Source organism: Peromyscus maniculatus, chromosome 17 (genome assembly GCF_049852395.1).
Source record: "Peromyscus maniculatus bairdii isolate BWxNUB_F1_BW_parent chromosome 17, HU_Pman_BW_mat_3.1, whole genome shotgun sequence".
Classification (NCBI taxonomy): domain Eukaryota; kingdom Metazoa; phylum Chordata; class Mammalia; order Rodentia; family Cricetidae; genus Peromyscus; species Peromyscus maniculatus.
Window position 1 is genome coordinate 3,545,454 of NC_134868.1, and position 19,976 is coordinate 3,565,429.

Below are 19,976 nucleotides of genomic sequence, written 5' to 3' on the forward strand. Positions count from 1 at the left end.
ACCAGGGCAGGTAAGGAGCTGGTAGCCAAGGCTGACAACCTGAGTTCAAGATCCAGGACTCACACGGTGGGAGGAGAGAGCCAATTCCTACAAGTCCTTTGACCTCCAAAAATGTGCTATGATGCATGTATGTGTGCATACACATACACAAAACAAGTGTGAACAAATAAACCAAGACATGTCAAAACACCAGGCTAGAAGATGCTCAGTCAAGGCACCTGCATGTGACTTCCAGGATGGCGTCAGCTCACGGATCTTTCCAGACTTGGTTGCAAAAGCCAGGTCTACTGTGGAGACCTTCCCACAGGGCAGAGGGAGGGGGGTGGCCTACCTGGAAGGTGTACTTGGCGCTATAGCCGGAACGCCGGATGCGCACAGTCTCCAGCATGCCTGTGTAGCGCAGCTGCTGCAGGACCAGCTCGTCATCAAAGCAGAGCTCCTTCTGCAAAGGCATGGAGTGAGTGCTCAGGGGCTCTGCAGGACGCAGTGTGGGCTGTCTCCCCCGAGCCCAGCTCAGAAGCTGGCTGCCCCTGGAGGTTAAGGCTTTTTCTGCCCCCAACCTTTCTTCTTCTTTTCTTTTTTGAGGCAGGGTCACATGTAGCCCAGGCTACCCTATACTCTTTATGTAGCCAAGGATGATCTTCAACTTTGGATTCTCCAGCGTCCACATCCTCAGTGCTGGGACGGCAGGCATGCACCCACCTGGCTCACGTGGTGCTGTGATGGACCCTGGGGCTTCTTGCTGGACAAGTGCTCCACCCATTGAGTGCCAGCCCAGTCCTGCCCCCCATACTCTGTGACCCCCACTTACCTTCTCGGCATTGGAGCGAATGCAGCGGATGAAGAAGGGCTCAGCCTTGCCTAGAGCCTCCAACAGCTTGTTCAGAGATGTCTGCAGGAAGAGGGAACGCAAACGAAGCTGCTGACCAGGCACAGGGATCAGCGGGAGAGGACAGGACACCACTGTGGTGTGGAGGGGCACATCTGGGCTGCTGTGTGTCATATATGCAGGGAGCCAACCAAAGATCGCTATGGCTGACCAAAGACTCTTTTGGGGCCGCACAGCTGCCGTCTTTGCAGGGGTGGAGCAGATGAGTCAGACCTCAGTCCCTTGGAGGGAGCATGAAGGCGGCTGCTATGTCCCCTTCCCTCTCTTTCTGCTTCTGCAGAGCTGGGGCTGAACTCAGTCCTTGCACAGGCCAGGCAGGCGCCTACCCCTGAGCTACATCTCAGCTTACAGATCTGTGGAAAGGCCCTGGGCTCCATCCCAGCATCACAATAAAAACGGTTTAGCACACACCTGGGGAGACTATCCGAGGCCAACTTGGAGGACAGGAGACCCTGTCCCAACAAACGAACAACAAAGTACTATCTCTGAGTTTCTGGAAGCCAGGGGAAGAAAGAATTATGACAGCATGGTGACTGACTTGCTAGCTAATGACTTCCTTCTACTCTCTGTCATCTTCAAACAGTGATTCTGCACCTTGGGCATGCACACAACACCAGAACCTGTAAGCACATTAGGAGGCGCGGAGGCGGCCACCCCACCTGGAACTGCGCGCTGATGCTGGGCGGCTTCTTCTTCTTGTGCAGGTGCAGCAGGGACTTGGTGGTGCGGTCGTGCAGCGTCATGCCGATGATGAGCCGCAGGGACTTGGAGTCCAGGAGGTTCTAGGACAGACACACAGGTTGGGCCTGCTCGCCATGGCCTACAGTAGGGGCACCGGCTCCTGGGTGAGCACACCCTCTCCCTCCACATCCCTCACCCTCAGGACAGGGGCCAGGACTCAGTCCTTTCTGCCTATGCCTGGAGCTTCGTGAGCTCAGGGCCACCGGACCTCAAAGGCCAGCATGAGATGGTGACAGACAGGAGGACCACACTTCCTCTAGCTGTGGGAGAGGCTAAGGGGCCTGTCTACACAGAGGTCTGTGAGTATCTGAAGCCATACAGCTCCCAGCACACACAGATTTCTCGCCTGTGACTGCAATGGTCCAGCACACCAAACTGAAACCAACATGCTTTCAAGTCTGTGGTGATTTCCCCCCCTAAAGTCTCATGTGGCCCAGGCTGGCCTTGAACTCCTTAACCCTGTCTCCACCTCCCAATTGCTGTAAGGACTGGCACATATCACTACACCTGGACTTTACTTTTCATTTATGGAAACAGAATTTTGCTCTGTAGCATCACCTGCAACTCCTAATTCCCCTGCCTCATACCTCACTAGTAGAATGACATGCATGCATCACTATAGACAGCCAATCTTATACTTAAAAACACCTTATTTTTTAAAGTTTATTGTATGTGTGCGTGTGGAGGTCAGAGAACAATGTGCGGAGTCAGTGTTCTCCTCCCATCGTGGGGGTCCTGGGGATCAAACTCAAGCGCTCAGACTTGACATCTCGTTGCCCCATCTGACAGTTTAACACACACATGCACACACAATTTACTAGTGATGTTGTATCAATTACTTTAAGGCTATGAGTCTAAGGAGAAAAAGGAACACACTCCATATTGAGATAGCCTCTCACCCTGACACCTCACTGTATGCATGTAAATGTTTCAGAATGCTTAAGAGCAATCCAGAACAATCCAGTGGCTACTGGTCTGCAGAATTCTGAACAAGAACTACTGACCTTATTAAAAAACAAAAACAACAAAACCCCACCACCACCTGTGAGCTCCTCACGACTGTAGCCCACACTGGCTTGGTCTCCGGGGTGTGGACAAGTGTGTGTCTGAACAAGAGTCCAGTGCAGCACATACAGTGCAGGTACCGTCAACGCCCGTGGCAGGATGAGCCTGGGCTCTGGAGACAGAGGACTGCCCGCACACCAGTGGTACTGAGACGTCCCACTGTGAACCTGAGGAGACCGAGGGTCTGCAGAGCACGCAGACCTGCCCTGTCCTGCCTCACAGGCAGCACCTGACTCATGCTGAGTAAGGATCAGCCCAGTGGCTTGTGGGACCCTTCAGGGGTCCAGCTGGATCACTAGAAGGGTAGATTTGAGATGAGCCAGGCTCTCTCTTTCCTGAGAGTGACCTCAGCTCCTCCTGGGCAAACTATCTCATTGCAGCTCCTACTCTGCAAGAGAACTGCAAGCCAGGTCTGATTTCTGTGCTGGGCAGAGGGTCGCAACCCCAGCCCCTCACTGGGGATCCTAGGCGGGGCTCCACCCTGACCACGCCCCCAGCCCTCACTGGGGATCCTAGGCGGGGCTCCACCCTGACCACGCCCCCAGCCCCTCACTGGGGGATTCTAGGCGGGGCTCCACCCCTGAGCCACGCCCCCAGCCCCTCACTGGGGATTCTAGGCGGGGCTCCACCCTGAGCCACGCCCCCAGCCCCTCACTGGGGATTCTAGGCGGGGGCTCCACCCTGACTACGCCCCCATCCCCTCACTGGGGGATTCTAGGCGGGGCTCCACCCCTGAGCCACGCCCCCAGCCCCTCACTGGGGATTCTAGGCGGGGCTCCACCCTGAGCCACGCCCCCAGCCCCTCACTGGGGATTCTAGGCGGGGGCTCCACCCTGACCACGCCCCCAGCCCCTCACTGGGGGATTCTAGGCGGGGCTCCACCCCTGAGCCACGCCCCCAGGCCCTCACTGGGGATTCTAGGCAGGGGCTCCACCCTGACCACGCCCCCAGGCCCTCACTGGGGATTCTAGGCGGGGCTCCACCTGAGCTGCACTCCCTGATACACCCCTGTATTAGAGGGAGAGTTAGCTGGCTGGGTGAGAAGAAGGAATGAAAGAGGTCCCAGAAGCTCAGTGTTCCTCTCCCACCTCCCTGTCTCAGAACTTGAGAAAGGGTGCTCTCAAGCCGCGTGATGGTGCCGTCTGCCCGTGCGGGTTTACCTTTGGAATGATCTGCTTTTGTTTGATACCTTTACTCTTCCTGTCAAAATATTAAAAACGGTGTGAATGTGAGGGACAGGGCTGGGGGTTGTGTTAGTTCAGCAAGCCGCGCCGTGCGGGTTAGATCCAGAGAGACAGAGAGAGGGCAAGTGCAGCAAGGTCGCCACCGCCTCCCCAGACACCCCGGGCGCCTGCCGTCCACACTGCAGATCTGTCCCATCTGAGGGCAGACCATGCTGGAGACTCCGGGTCTGCATGCGGCAGTGAGGAAGTGAACCAGCAGCCATGCACGCGGCACCGAGGCCCTGCGCTGGCCTGGTACGCTAAGACCGGCTCCGCTAGGTCAACTCTCCACGGGTGGGGCAGACTTGCCCTGCAAAGAACAATGGCCTGGGTGGCTCCTCACCTGATTATTTTAAGGGCATTTATTATTAGTTTGTCATGCTGGGTATGGAACCCAGGGCCTTCTTCACACTGAGATGTCCCTCCTCTGAGCCACATCCCAGCTCCAGGATGCCAATGGTGGAAAGGCCCATGGCCCAGGGGCTGGCAATCAGCTCCAGTGGTCTCACAGTGGAATTTTTTCTTGAGACCTAGGGTCTCATGTAGCCCAGGCTGGCCTGTACTTGCTACGTAGCTGAGGATAAATCTGAACTCCTGATCTTCCTTCCTCCACCATCCCAGTGCTAGGATGATAGCATGCAGTATCATCTTTTTTTTTTTTTTCCCCCAAATTAAGACAGGTTAACCTCAAACTCATAATCCTCCTGCCTCCGCCTCTTTCATGCTGAGTGTATGCTTGGGCAAGTGCCACAGTGCCTGGGTGTGACGTGGAAAAACTAGAGCACACGAGAACCCTGCTCACTGTGCACGCGGCCATGAGCTGTTGTGTGCTCTCACGCCTCAGGACTGGGATGCTCACCCAGCCTCTGTCCCTGAGCCACATCCAGTCCTCAACTGCATCTCAATTAATTTGGGCTAAAAGAAAGTAACAGAGAAACATATGCAAAAATCATTTTTGGACACAGTGGCACATGCCTGGAGCCTCAGCTGCTCCCAGAGCTGAGGCAGGAGGATTCTTTGAAGATTTCTAAGTATGTGTGCACACGAGTGCAGTGCCCATGGAGGCAAATGAGGGGCTCCTCGAGATGGAGTTCCATTTGGAGCAACAAGCATTGGAGGAGGATCCTTGAACCCAGGGGTTGGAGGCCAGCTTGGGCAACATGGTGAGACCCCGGCTCTGGGGTGGGTTGGGGAGAAGCACCAAAGTCGGGCTCCTCATGGGCACAGCGCTATTCCCAACTGTCTGTGGCCGGTGACTGTGGGTGCCCTGACAGGCCAGCACAATAGGGGTTGAAGAATTTCCACCCCATTTTGCAGGGGATGCTGAACCCCAAGGAACTTAGTGAAATGTGGCAGTGGTGGGTTGGGACCCAGGCCTACAGACTGGTCCCTGGCTTCACATGGTCCTTGCTCCCAAGGCTTCCTGACAAGGTCACAGCAGGCAAAGGCCAGGCAGGGGACGCTTGTGCTCTGCAAGCTGGCCGGGGTGGAGAGGGTCAGGGTCAGAGGGAGGCCTCCTCACACAAGGGCATTAAGGCTGGTCAGCAATGGCTGGCTGAGAACTGAGCTGTAAGGCAGTGGTGGGGTAGGGGACTGTTAGTGGCTGTCTGACAGGTAGGAGACGTCGGCAGAGGTGGCTGCTGCACTTGGAGGAGCTGGGGGACTCACAGGAAGAAGGTGCGGGGCTTCTGGAGCCGACTGAGGGACTGAAGAAGCCTCCGCGGGTCCTCGCCCTGCCATGGCAATCCTTTGAGGCTCTTGATGATTTGGTTATGCATATCGCTAAGGACCAGAAGGGGACCCGGTGACAGAAAGAAGAATAGTTAGAGCGTGGCCCGCCACCTGGGGCCCCCAATGCTCATCAGGGTGTCCCCAGGCCACAGGAGACAAAACATGCATCTGAGGAAGGGGTGCACAGGTGGGTGACCACTGTGTCTTTCCAGAAAGAGGGAACTGGGCCAGAAACAGCCACTGTCCCTGAGCTCAGGGATGAACCATGGGCTTATGACAGGACCCTGGCTGGTCTGGATCTTGATACATAGAACAGGCTGACCTTGAACTCACAGAATCAGCATCTGTTTGCCCAGCTTTTCTTTTTTTTTTTTAACAATTTCATTTGTGTGCGTGCACGTGTGTGTGTGTGTGTGTGTGTGTGTGTGTGTGTGTAAGTACTCTAGTGTGTGTGTGTGTGTGTGTGTGTGTGTGTGTGTGTGTGTGTACTCTAGAGGGCAGAGGTGGTACTGGGTGCCTCAGACCTGGAGTGGCAGGGATTTGTGAGTAGCCCATGTGGGTGCTGGGATCTGGACTCTGGTCCAGCAGTGAATGCTCTCAACTGCAGGGTCCCCTTCTCAACGGCAGGGTTTTATTTACATCTGGGTGTGTGTGTGTGTGTGCATGCCACGGCCTGTGGAGGTCAGAGCACAGCTCCAAGTAACCAGTTCTTTCCTTCCAGCACACAGCTGACTTGGAGATCAAATCAAGACCACCGGGAGGGCAGCAGGCCCTCCCTGTGAGCTGTCCAGCAGGCAGGCTCCTGTATGTATAAGCCTGTATCATTTGTATAAAACAGGGTGGGTCTGCAGTGCATGGCCCGGCTTGAACTGCCCTGGTACCTGGTACTTCTCGGCCAGTGGCTACATCGCCTCCTTCTAGCCCCTGGGGACCAACCTGTGTCCAGACATGCATGGGGACATTCTCCCTGGGGCTTGGCACCTGGCAAATGGCAGCTAGAGACAATGTCCAACACCCTTGAGGACACAGGTGACCCTCACTGCAGGGACAGCTAAGGTTAAGAACCTACCTGAAGAGGATCGACTTTCTAAACATTGATTTTATCTTTACCTGTGTGCGTATGTATGTAGGTATGTGTGGAGTTGGGCACATGAGTGCAGTGCCCACAAATGCCAGAAGAGGGCGTCAGACTTCATGGTGCTGGAATTACAGGTGGTTGTGAGGGGCCTAGGAGAGTACCGGCAGCTGGGTCCTCTGAGGACACTGAACTCCTTCTGCAGCCCACACTTGTGCCAGGATGGCGTCCAAGGCCCCCGCAGACTGGGCAGCAGCTCTGCAGCAGAGTCCTGCCCTGGCTCTGCCTTGTTATTCAGTATTTACTTGTGTGTGTGTGTGTGTGTGTGTGTCTGTCTGAGGGTGCGTGCATGTGTGTATGTGTGTGCATGTGTGTGTGTGTGTCTGAGGGTGCGTGCATGTTGGTGTGTGTGTGTGTGCACGTGTGTGTGTGTGTGTGTGTGTGTGTGTGACTGTCTGTCTGAGGGTGCGTTTGTGTGTGTGTGTGTGCGCGCGCGCGCGCGCGCACGCGCTTGTGTGTGTGCATGTTTGTGTGTGTGCGTGTATCTGTCTGTCTGAGGGTGCGTGCATGTGCATGTATGTGTGCGTGTGTGTGTGTGTGCGTGCGTGCGTGCGTGCGTGCGTGCGTGCGTGCGTGCGTGTGTGTGTGTGTGTGTGTGTGTGTTGGTTTTCCCCACCACGTGGATCCAGGATTTAAACCAATGTGGGCAGTCTGGTGGCCCTGTACGCAGCAGGCCATCTCCCGGGCCTCGCTGCAGCTGTTCTAAAGCATGTTTAGGCTCTGCCCGTTGGCCTGAGGGAGTCCCTGTGTGCAGCCCCGTACTGTGATACATGCACCATGCCTTGTGCCCGGATGACGCCACTTACCTCTGCTCCCTCGCTCTCCAGGGAGGCACAAGAGCAAAGACAACAGGGTGACAAGGGTTAAAGGTCCTCTGATTCCTACGCGGCCTTCCTGTCTAGAGTGCTCAGAGCAGTGGCCACGGCTTCGGACAACCCGCATGGGAAGGACGCTGCTCTGAGCTCCCAGACGGCGGCGGGCGGCCCTGGCCTGTGCCTCCCTGGTCTTGCGTGCGAAGGCCTGGCTGCTACTTACTTCCTGCTCTCATAGAAAGCCATGATGTCCTCAAAAGCGTTAACATCCAACTCCTCAGAGCGGTCAAAGGAGAAATCTAGCCCTGCACAGCTGCAAGGGAGAAGCTCAGTGAAGCCGGCGGACATGCAGCCCGACGGACACAGCTTGACTAGGCATGGACCACTGGCTCACAGGGAGAGGAAGAGCCCAGGGGGCAGGGGCATGGCCTCTACTCGGGCCTCTGGACAAAGAGTTAGCTCCTGATTGGGTGCAGGGCCGAGCTACGCCATTGAGGCTGATCTCAGTCACAGCCTGCTCTTTAGGACACCACTGCACAGCTAGGCTGACAGGTGTGCACCACCGTGCCTGGCCCGACAGTTCCTGTCTCCACGGGGCCTGCCTGGCTCTCAGGCTGCTGGGACACTGCTTTCCTGACCTTCAACTTCTGGACGGCTGTTAAGCATGGGTGACCCGCCACATCCCAGAGGCCCCCACTCTTTTGGTCAGCACAGCAAAGTGAACCCAGAACCTCACTGTGCTGGGCAAGCACCACAACACAGAGGTGTACCCCCGACCCTTTTATGGTCACCAGGATCTCACTCTGCAGCCCAGGTCAGCCCTGGTCTTGCAATTCTTCTACCTCAGTCTCCCAATAGCGGCAAGCAGAGGCCAGAACCCCCAACCCAGCTCGTATGCACCTTTCTACCATCCTGGAGCCAAGGGGAGGGCTGAGCTCTCGGCCCAGGCTCACACATTCCTCCCACTCAGAAGAGAAAACTCAGCAGGAGGTACTGTGGGGTCCAGAGTGGGATGAGAGAAGATCCATCCCTGCAGCCCAAGCCCCAGGGACGGACGGACGGAATGCAGGCTTCTCTCAGGCTCAGAAGCCCAGCATTCTACAATGAAGCCGCACCTCCGTGGGAGACTCATCCGAGTGTCACTCTGCAGCTGCAAAGACTCTTAGCGCGCACACGCGCACACATACCGGGCCAGGGAACCAAAGAGCCTCCTCTGTGCTGACCTGCCCACTGCTGCCAGAGCAGACGCTGTCTCAGGACCTGCCTTCTGGGGACAGAAGAGCCCCATGCAAGGGTCTTTCTGTTCTGGGTCTTTGAGTCCATTCAGCTGCTTGAGAGCTTACTCAGGGCCACAAGGACCCTGGTGGATAGTAGAGGGTTCCACAGTTGTGTAAACAACGACACCTCACAGGCTATCATGGGAACGAACTGAAGTCTCGCTCACCGGTACAGTTTTTCCGAAGGGGTGTTAGCTCCTCTTGGTAGCTCTTCCGAGTGACTTCGAGGGCCAGGGCTACTTATTCCTGCTGCAGATACAGAGTGCACACTGTTTGGCAGGGTTCCCACAGCACAAAGGCCATTACTTTTGTGGAGTAAGCAGTCAGTTCTTTTTCTTTCTTTTGAGGAAATGAGAATTGAACCCAAGACCTTGTACATGCTATATAAGCAGTGTACCCAAACCATGTCCCAGCCCCTCACTGGGGATTCTAGGCAGGGGCTCCACCCTGAGCCACGCCCCCAGCCCCTCACTGGGATTCTAGGCAGGGGCTCCACCCCTGACCACGCCCCCAGACCCTCACTGGGGGATTCTAGGCGGGGCTCCACCCTGAGCCACGCCCCCAGCCCCTCACTGGGGATTCTAGGCAGGGGCTCCACCCTGACCACGCCCCCAGCCCCTCACTGGGGATTCTAGGCGGGGCTCCACCCTGAGCCACGCCCCCAGCCCCTCACTGGGGGATTCTAGGCAGGGGCTCCACCCTGACCACGCCCCCAGCCCCTCACTGGGGTTCTAGGCAGGGGCTCCACCCCTGACCACGCCCCCAGCCCTCACTGGGGATTCTAGGCGGAGGCTCCACCATGAGCCACGCCCCCAGCCCCTCCCTGGGGATTCTAGGCAGGGGCTCCACCCTGGCCACGCCCCCAACCCCTCACTGGGGATTCTAGGCGGGGCTCCACCCTTAGCCACGCCCCCAGCCCCTCACTGGAGTTCTAGGCAGGGGCTCCACCCCTGACCACGCCCCCAGCCCCTCACTGGGGTTCTAGGGAGGGGCTCCACCCTGACCACGCCCCCAGCCCCTCACTGGGGTTCTAGGCAGGGGTACTACTGCTGAGCCCCCAGCTCTCTTTAGTCCTGAAGACAGATTCATTCATTACCTTTCTCACTCTGGCCCCCAAGTCATGATTTTCTGACTGCCTCCCAAACAGCCATGCCCAGATTTAGAATGGGCTGTAACTGTCTGTCAACCATGCTGCTTGCTCCCAGGGTTGGCACCAGGGAGGGCAGCCCCTCAGCCCCTACCTGCTGCCTTCTCAGCTCTCTCTGCACGCAGGCGCCCGGCCTCCCGAAGCACAGCCATGGCCCTGATGGCAGCCCGCAGCACGGCCCAGCGGAACACGGCCACTGGGTCCATGCCGATGAGCTGGCGCACATAGGAGCTGTCACTGCCCCGCAGCAGTGCCACGATGTCCGGCCGCATGTAGTCCATGTTCTTCTCCCGGAAGTCCTGGTGAGGGGGCAGTGGTCGGTCACCCCTCGGAGCCCACGGACTGAGGGCTGGAGTGAGTCCAAGCATCCCCAGAATGTGCAGTCCCCACTGAGTAGCAGCAAACAGTCCAAGAGTGCAGTGTGGGTGGGATGCCGCACCTACCTTGATCTGATACTTCACCCTGCCCGCAAAGTGCTGGATGATGAAGGCGGGCTCCAGGACTGGTGTGCCCAGGAAATACTTGTTGTCCTCATGCTGCTGCTTGAACTTGGCCAGCAGGGTGTGACTTGTGGCATGCGGGAAGCTGCAGACAAGGTTGGACACACTCAGCCAAGAACCCACACTGAGTACAGAGTGGGAAGGCACCCCAGCTGCTCCGAGGGGGGCTCATGCCAGGCAGTGTGGACAGAGGACAGACGAGGAGAGGACAGAATGAGTGCCAGCACCCCTGTAGTTAGTTCTTGACTGGCATGGTGTGTACGTGCATGCGCCTGCATGTGCAGAGGCCAGACAGCCTGCAAGAGCTGGTTATCTCTGTCCACCACGTGGACCCTGGGGATTGACCGCAGGTCTTCAGGCTTGCCGGCAGGCATCTTTGACTGACTGCGCTACCTAGGTGGCCCACCTGTCAGCTTCTAACCATACACTGAACACCCACGTGGCCAATGTGGGACCACAGGGTTAACACAGAGCAGGGTCCAGGAGGAAAATTCTCATGCTCCCTGCTCCACTGTAGACCAGGTTTGCTGGTTTCTATCAATCTCCCAGAAATGGACCTGGCAGCTTCTCGGATCCCACACTGGAGCTGCCTCCAGCTTTGGGTCCATGTGTACCTGGATGTGTGCCCTGGAGCTGAGGCATCAGGCCCCTGTTCCCCACACGGAGAGTGAGCATGGCCTCGCAGATAAAGCCAGGCTCTGTTCTGTCTGGGAGGGAGGAGATGAAGGAGAAAGAGGCTCCTTGTACCTGGCTATTTTTGTCACTTGGGAGAGCAATGTCTCCCTGGGTTTTGGCACACACTGCTGGTCTCAGCCTCACTGTAAACACAGGCAACGCCAGGTGTGTGCCAGATGCCCAGCCCTGGAGTTCCACAGCTTGGTGGGGAAAGAGGAGGTCTGTCTGGCAGGGGAGACAGAACCACGCAGGGCTTGGAAGAAGGTCTGGAAGGTGGGATATACTCACTGCCTTGGGCACCAAAGAAAGACAATCATAATAAAAAGCTGCAGTAATAAATATTAACATGGCTGTTTCAGGAAACTCCAATCAGGGCCCGCCAGCCAGCTCAGCAGGTGAGGGCCCTTGTGGCCAAGCCTGACGACATGGGTTCCATCCCTAGGAACCACGTGGTTGAAGGAGAGAAATGATCCAAAAAGGCTTTTGACTTTGGCATGCACAGTGCACACCCGCCACCCAACAACAATAACACATTTGCTACCTACTAACAACACACACCCGCCACCTAACAACCCACCGGCCAACTAACAACAGCACACCTGCTACCTGATAACAACCCACACGCCACCCAATAACACACCCAACACCCAACAACACACCTACTACCCAGTAACAACACCCCACCTGCCACCCAACAACACACCGACACCTGATAACAACAATACATTTTAAACCAAAGCCTGACACAGGCCACCCAGTGAAACTGCTCAAAGCAGAAGGCTGTAGCCCTGGCCCATAGAAGTCACGTGGTTGGGTTTAGAGCCAGTGAGAAGGCAGAACAGAAAGGCAATAAAAAGACAAGTCAGACAGGAAGAAACCCTCTCTCAGGGGAAGCAACGGCAGTGAGTGGTAAGCTAAAGGCAGTCTTGGCTCTTTGCTAGTGCTCTGATCTCTTGGGCTTTTAACTCTGTATTTGGCTCTGTGTTTCTTATTTAATAAGACTGGTTAGATATTCATCTACAACTGGCGCCCAATGTGGGGCAAGAATCCATCCCTTGCTGTTTTCCTCAGGAGCTGCAGACAGAGCCTGGCTCCTGTGACTCCTGTCTCAGTGCTTGCCTGGCCCTTTTCTCCTCTGCTCCGCTCTGCTTCACAGGGTGGGCATTTGGCCTGAGGCACAGGATGTGAAGCAGGGTGCTGAGGATGAAGAGCTACAGGGGATTCTGGGACCCTAGCCCTTCTCCCAAGAATGACCGTGGACTCCTAATCCTCCCGCCTCCATCTCCCAAGTGCTAGAATGACAGGCATGTTCTGTGGTGCCGGGCATGGAACCCAGGACTTTGGGCATGCTAGGCAGGAGCTCCACCAATGGAGCCTCCAGCCTCACCACAGACACAGACAGCACCATGCACAGGGAAAGCTCCTTTGGCCTTGTCTGGTATTTCCAGGGGAACCTGTCACTCTAGATTCTGACAGTTTTGTAATTCGGGGGCACGTATTCTCCATGACCACTAGAGAAAGACTTGTCAGCACAGCCATGGCAGCCAACCCAAGCCACCTGCTTTCTGCAAAGGCAGCTGTGTGACTGAGACCCCTCTCAGTCTTTTCAACAGAGCACACACTGTTGGATCTGCACAGCCCCAGCCCTGCTCCTGGGACACAGGAACCTTCCTGTGAAGACGTGTTCAGCCAGCACAGGTGAGCCACACACCCACTGTTCCCAGAGCATGACACACAAGCACTAGGCAACAGTGAGGCCCAGGGCCGGGCAAATCCAAGTGAGAAGCTGAGCAGTTCAGGGAACCTCACTTGGTCCCCACATCGGCACTGGCTGAGCAGCCAGGACAGGGACACTCACTTGCTCTCCTCGTCCAGCAGGTAGAAGAGGCCTGTGGGCTTCTTGCTGATGAGGTGGATGCAGCCCACGTTGTCGGTGTAGTCAATGTTGTGCCACGCAATGCCCTCGCCCTGGTACTCCTCCTGTAGGGTGAGGAAGGTTACGGAGGGCACTGCCTTGGATTCAGGAAGGGGCTCCCTGAACACAGTGGGGTTGAACTGAGGGCCTTGGACAAGCTCAGCAGGGCTCCACCCTGACCACGCCCCCAGCCCCTCACTGGGGATCCTAGGCAGGGGCTCCACCCTGACCACGCCCCCAGCCCCTCACTGGGGATTCTAGGCAGGGGCTCTACCCTGACCACGCCCCCAGCCCCTCACTGGGGATCCTAGGCGGGGCTCCACCCTGACCACGCCCCCAGCCCGTCACTGGGGATTCTAGGCGGGGCTTCACCCTCAGCCACGCCCCCAGCCCCTCACTGGGGATCCTAGGCAGGGCTCCACCCTGACCACGCCCCCAGCCCCTCACTGGGGATCCTAGGCAGGGGCTCCACCCTGACCACGCCCCCAGCCCCTCATTGGGGATTCTAGACAGGGGCTCCACCCTAAGCCACGCCCCCAGCCCCTCACTGGGGATCCTAGGCGGGGCTCCACCCCTAAGCCACGCCCCCAGCCCCTCACTGGGGATTCTAGGCGGGGCTCCACCCCTGAGCCACGCCCCCAGCCCCTCACTGGGGATTCTAGGCGGGGCTCCACCCTGAGCCACGCCCCCAGCCCCTCACTGGGGATCCTAGGCCGGGGCTTGAGCCATGGCCCCAGCTCTCCTGATTCTATATAACTTACAAGCCCTGTACTGACTCCCCGTGCTGGTCACTCCAGGAACTAGCCCTGCTGATCCCCTCAGGCTGCACAGGCAACAAAGAGATGGTGCCCTGTACACCTCTTCAGGATAGTTCAGAGAGCCAAGGGGGCTCCAGCAATTTTCCCCTGAGTGTGACTCAAGAGAACTCAAAGTGCAAGTCCAAGAGGCCTTGGCCATGTGTGTTTACAAGCCACAGCACCAGAGCCGCAGGTGACAGGATAAATCAGCAGGAGTAAACGGACACTTGAACAGGGATGAGAATGAGCCATCCCGCTAGGTCAACAACCCGGCAGTGGAAAGGCAAACACTGTATGACTCCACTGACCAAGGCTCAAGTGTCATAAAATTTACAGAGACAGAAAGCATTAGAGGAGGTCTCCGGGGCCTGTGGGAGTGTGGTTGTGTAACTGGGATGGATGGAGCCTCAGACAGCTCAGATGTGGCTGCTCTCCACACCGATGGGGCCTGCCTCCTCAGAGAGGCTGCCATGGTGAAAGGAAAAGACACGGGACGTGTTCTGAACACCTCTAGGGGACACACGGACGACAGGACAGACTGTTACACAGCTGCCTTGCTGCAGGGGCATCTAACATCTGGAAGGGTTGAAAGACTGAGGGCTGAGCATGCCGCTGAGAACAGGACAGAGCCCTGAAGACCGGGGAACCTGTGGTCCCGGGTCCATGCTCTGCTGGCACTGAGGGCCGCCGCTGGGCCTCAGGGTGGTTGGCTGGGGTGGGCAGTAGGCATCCAGCTCTCACCTGCTCCAGCTTGAAGATATGCTGAGTGAAGTAATACTGCAGCTGCTCATTGGCGTAGTTGATGCAGAACTGCTCGAAGCTGTTCCGTTCAAAGTCCTCAAATCCGAAGATGTCGAGGACACCGATGGACAAGCACTGGAGAGACAAACTATAGTTACAGCCAGGGCCTGCTGGGGACGCTGAGCTTGCTGTGTGAGTGGAGATGTGTGGTCCTGATGTCAGCTGGACACAGCTGTCACCAGCTTGGCACCCATATTTTTGTAAATGGGACCATTACTACTCATTGACGGAACCAGGCGTCCACATGTGCAGAAAGTGTCAGGGTGGAACCCAGGGCCTGGTGCCTGCATGCTGGACAGGACTGCAGTAAAGGCTTATGTTGTTCTGCACCCTCCTGCAGAGACCGAGCACAGATGCCTGGCTTCCTGTAGAAGGTAGGGGTCCTCTGCCGCCCCTGATGTCTGCAGAGACCCCACAGGTTCCCAGCCTCCACGGTTTGTCCCAAGGATGGGACTGTCCTCGGCCAGCTCAGGGCCCATGCACTCACGGAAACGGCCTCTTCCATGTCCTTCTTGTTGAGGAGGGCGTGGTTGATTCTCAGCACGATCCAGTCAAACAGGGCACTGTACAGAGACTTGGCCATGGAGTCTCGGGCAGTTATAGCCTGTGGGTAAAGAGGTGTCTCACCTGAGGGGGGGGGGGCGGCAATCATGCCAGGTGCAGGCTATGGTACTGAGATTCAGGGAACTGCTTTAATTTTTGTCTTAGTTTCATAGACAGTCTCATGTATCCCAGGCTGGCCTTGAACTTGCCGTGTAGCCAAGGATAATATTAAACAACTGATCTTCCTGCCTCTCTGTCCCCTTGGATGACCCCTTGCAGATGGGGATCAGCACAGCCACCTTTCTGCAGGTGTTCTAAGGATCTGAATCCAGGGCCCGTGTGTACAGGCGTTTATGACTGTGCCGTCCCCGGCCCTTAGCCAGGGTTTTCTCCTTCCCTGTGCTGAGGTCTGCCTACTCCTATACCAGCTGCTAGGTCACACCTGTTGTCCTCAGAGCCTGAGGACGCTAGCAACTAGCATGGGTGTGCAGCATGGAATGTCAGCCGCGGTGTGTGTGAGACCAGCCATGCCACCCGCACAGCCATGGCACAGCCATGGGACAGCCAAGGAAGCACTTCTCAGCACACCTACTGTGAGAAGTGTCTATTCTCTCCTCCTAACAATGGACGTGGCCAGCTGCCTTCAGCAGCTGGACATGTCCCTCTGGTTTTGACTTTCCGGGATGTCACGGCAATGTTAACACACAGAATGCTGCCTCTGCTGGGGATGCTCGTTCCCTGAGCCACACAGGGCATGGGTTCACTGCAGAGATTTCAGGTCATGTCAGGGGTGCCTTGGCCCACAGAGGCTCAGAATGCCCATGGTGCCTGCTGGAAATGTAAGCTGATTCCCGTAGGCAGGATGCCTATAGGGAGTGTCCCATACCCTGTTATCAGGTCTTTTCCTGGTGCCATCCAAATTCAACTTGCAAGTCATATTGCTTTTGAGATGTCAAGAGCTAAGAGAACGGTACCAGGACACCAGCACACCGAGAGGATGCCACAGAGACCTATGGGCTGAGGGTCACAGAAAGGCCACCTCAAGCAGAGCCCAGTCACCTCTTTACAGAACAAGGCAAGGGGTTGATATTTTCAGTTTTGGGGGCTGGTGGAGGGGGCACCTTACTGCAGCTACTGAGCACTGCAATTGCAGCCAGAAGCAGCACTGATCAGGATACAAATGGATGAGCATGGCTATGTCAATAAAACTTTATTTACAAAACCAACTGGGGGGTGGCCAGATTTGTCCCCAATCATGCTGGCCTTGCATGGCCACTGAGCATCTGAACTATAGAGGGGAGTGTCTCAGGCTCCAGTTCTGGCTCTGAGCCATGCAGTACTTCTCACTTATCTACACTTTCAGATATCTGGGGCCACCCGTGGTTGGAGAATTCTAGAAATTAACAACTTAATACTTTAAAAAAAAAAAAAACTCTGAGCACTTGTGATCAGTCTTGACACATCCTGAGATGGCTGTACCTCATCTGGGTCAGGCCTCATCTGCTTATCCAGTAGATCCTGGTGTTATATGCTACCTGCTTGTCAGTCATCAACCAGTGCCCTAGACTGCAGCACCTGTGTTCAGGAAGAGCAATTCCACCTAATGATCTGGGATGATACGGCAATGCGTGCACCGTCATCCCAGAGGCAGATGGGGTGTTCCAATTTTAAGGCCCACCTGGGATATGGACTAAAATTGTCTCTAGCCCATAAGAAAATAAGAAGAGCAGATGCTGGCAGTTGACACCAGTTTGGAAAGACTCCCTTCAAGTGGCAAGGTGAGCCACAGGAAACGTCTCCATTTTGAGCCACGAGGCATGTGAGGCTGGCAGCGGGTCATTGTTTTTTCTAGTCTGTTCTGAGAGGCGTTACTGCTAACCTCATACTGTACCCAACTCATATGTCAAGTTCTCCAGCATGTGTGCAGGGGAAGGGATTTTCCACATGGGGCTCTGTGCTCTGTGGCTCCGCAGCAGCTGCATGTCTGAACGGATCTCATGAGAAGCAGGGCCACAGGAAGCTGGTCTGGCCACGGCTGAGGTCCCCTGGCTGCAGGGCAGGGCACACACTCACCTCACTCAGGCTGTAAGGCAGGATAAGCTTGTCGTTGACTGTCACTGTTTTTCTCTTGGTCAGGACCTCCACCAGGGTCTCCCGCTTCACCTATTTCCAGGGTGGGGAAAGAAAGGCAAGGAGGTGAGGCACTTGTCAGGGCTTCTGCATCATGGAGGCCAGCCTGGAGAGCTAGGGGAGAGCAGGATGGAACACAGAGGCTGGGCTGGGAAGGGCCTCCCTACACATGGCGCCCTCTTCTGGCCTCCACAGGCACTGCATGCATAAGCACATACCTACATGTACACGCATAAAATAAAAAAACCTTACGGAACAAAATCAAACAACCCCTCCCTCAAGGTGCTAGCTTACTCTTAAGTCCAGAACTGGGGAGCAGAGGCAGGTGGATCTCTGTGAGCTCAAGGCCAACCCAGTCTACAGAGGGAGTTCCAGGCCTCGCCAGAGCTATATAGTGAGATCCTGTCTCAAAAATAAACTGGTAATAAAATAAAAACTAAAAAGTAATATAAAACTTGAAAGCAAAGAAACACAAGGCCAGGTGTGGTAGTGCATGCCTTTAATCCCTGGCCTCAGGAGGCTGAGGCAGGTGGATCCTAAGTTCTAGGTCAGCCAGAGTGAGACTCTTATCTAAAAAAACAAAGCAGGAAGGTAAGCTGGAGGTCAGCTCATCAGGACAAGATGTAAGATTCATCCAGCCAGCTCTCGACCCCACAGTTCCGTGCCCAGCAGTGTCAAAAGAAAAAGAAACAAACCCAGGACACTCAAGCTCCGCACTGAAGGCCACAGGCGCCATCCCCGTGCCCAGCCACTAGGTGCCAGGACTGCTCCCAGGCTGAGAGCCAGCACAGGAGACTTCCCACTTCACATCACCACCTACCTAGCTGTGTCTGCACATGTGGGTTGGTGTGTGCTTGGTACAGTGAGCAGAGCCGGGGATCCCATGTGTGAGAGGGAAGTGGGCGGCGTGGGCAACACCCCCAACCCCCATCATGCCTTTTTTTTGAGCTGGAGTGTCTCACTGAGGTGCTCAGGCAGGTCTTGAAGACTCCTGTCTTAGCCTGAGAGTGGCCAGGATGACAGGCCTGTGCCGTCACACCTATATGTTTTAAATTTAATTGTTAAAAAACAATTTATGTTTGTGACCAGCCTGGTCTACAGAGCAAGTTCCAGGACAGCTGAAGCTGCAAAGAAAAACCCTATCTCGAAAACAACAACATCCAAAAAATGGGTGTTTTGTCTAAAACCTGTCTGTGCACCACGTGCATGCCTGACGCCTGAGGCCACCAGGAGAGGCTGTCCGATCTCCTGGGACTGGAGTCACAGACAGTCATGAGCTGTCCTGTGGTGCTGGGACTCAAATCCACGTCCTCTGGAAGAGCAGCCAGTGCTCCTGTGAGCATCTTCAGCTCTCAAATCGTGTTTTTTGCAGACAGGGTTTCACGTAGCCCAGGCTGGCCCTGAACCGATTATCTCTGTGCCTTTACCTCTCGAGTGCTGAAATGACAAGCACGTGCCAGCACATCAGGTTCATGTGTGGCTGGTGTGGGACCGGGCTTTGTGCACACAGACGACAGCATCAGCCCAGGAAACCATGGCTTCACTCGTTGACACTGAACTGTGTGTGCAGATATGTGCCTGAGAGTGAAGGAGACCATGGCGGCTGTGGCCACAGGCAGATGTGACAACTGAGCTCTATCCTCGAGAGTAGAACACCTTAACCACCCAGTGCCTCCTACCGGTTTGGACAGCCAGACACACAGACAGGAGCAAGGAGGGGACATCTCAGAGATGACAGAGGAAGCAGGCAGCAGACAGAAGTTCCTTCACTTGTCCCCTGCAATGAGAGGCTGCCCTACCGTGTCAGGGACCAGGAAGCACATACAAGGAAGGATGGTGAAGAAGGGAGGTACGTACCTTCAGGAGCTCAGACAGGGTGTCCAACACCTCGGGGGGCCCGACCTCCAGGCCTTCGTCCCGGCCTGTGGCTCTCTTTTTGTAGGTGACGTTGCCCAGGTACAGGATGGCTGAGAGGACAGAGAAGATCCTGGGACACAAGAGAGGTTACTGTGGCCTGCGTCACCTGCTTGTTTCTGCAGCAGTGTCTCATGCAGCCGGGCCCAGGGTGCTCTCCACTTTGCACCCCGTCCCCACTCCCAAGTGCTGCCGCCTGTTAGACATCACGCTTGGCTCGGGTGGTGCTATAGACAGAACCTGTGTTCACACGTGATACCGACTGTGTTCCAGCTCCAGCCCTGATCATTTGAGATGAGTTCAAACTATGTAGCCCAGACTAGCCTCACCTGACGTCTTCCCAAGCACTGAGGGTGCAGATGATTAATACACCACCACACAAACTTACTTAAATGTTTTTGCTAATAGACAGGGTCTTGTTATGGCCTTGAACTTTCAAACATCTTCCTGCCTGTATGGTTGCTGCTTTGCCTTTTTTTATTTCTTTCAGATAAGGTCTCACTGTGTAGCAAAGGCTGACTTCGAACAAGCAACCCTCATTTCTCAGTCTCTCCAGTGTGGAGATGGCAGGTGTGAACCATCATGCCCAGCTTCAGCTGGTTTGGACCGCTGCCTCCCAGCTCAGGGCTGCAGCCCTCTCCTGTGCTCTGTGGAACACTGCCTATCTATCCTCTATGGGCT

At 55.9% G+C, this 19,976-nt stretch overlaps 1 protein-coding gene across 40 annotated transcripts in view; it reads right to left on the bottom strand.

Annotated features, from left to right (window-relative positions):
• Nucleotides 1-19,976, bottom strand: part of Myo9b (myosin IXB) — a 93,902-nt gene that overhangs the window by 20,147 nt on the left and 53,779 nt on the right. For 17 of the 40 annotated variants that reach the window (XM_076553212.1, XM_076553208.1, XM_076553184.1 and 14 more), the window contains exons 7-20: nucleotides 19,239-19,368; nucleotides 17,325-17,414; nucleotides 15,196-15,312; nucleotides 14,649-14,783; nucleotides 13,054-13,175; nucleotides 10,464-10,605; nucleotides 10,115-10,319; nucleotides 9,041-9,122; nucleotides 7,820-7,909; nucleotides 5,587-5,700; nucleotides 3,856-3,895; nucleotides 1,549-1,671; nucleotides 812-892; nucleotides 332-442 (exon numbers count right to left, since the gene is read on the bottom strand). In XM_076553212.1, coding sequence (XP_076409327.1) covers nucleotides 332-442; nucleotides 812-892; nucleotides 1,549-1,671; nucleotides 3,856-3,895; nucleotides 5,587-5,700; nucleotides 7,820-7,909; nucleotides 9,041-9,122; nucleotides 10,115-10,319; nucleotides 10,464-10,605; nucleotides 13,054-13,175; nucleotides 14,649-14,783; nucleotides 15,196-15,312; nucleotides 17,325-17,414; nucleotides 19,239-19,368 — 1,582 coding nt within the window. Of the gene's footprint in view, nucleotides 1-331; nucleotides 443-811; nucleotides 893-1,548; nucleotides 1,672-3,855; nucleotides 3,896-5,586; nucleotides 5,701-7,590; nucleotides 7,606-7,819; nucleotides 7,910-9,040; nucleotides 9,123-10,114; nucleotides 10,320-10,463; nucleotides 10,606-13,053; nucleotides 13,176-14,648; nucleotides 14,784-15,195; nucleotides 15,313-17,324; nucleotides 17,415-19,238; nucleotides 19,369-19,976 lie in introns of all 40 variants that reach the window. The other 23 variants (XM_076553198.1, XM_076553199.1, XM_076553215.1 and 20 more) reach the window with 4 other exon arrangements.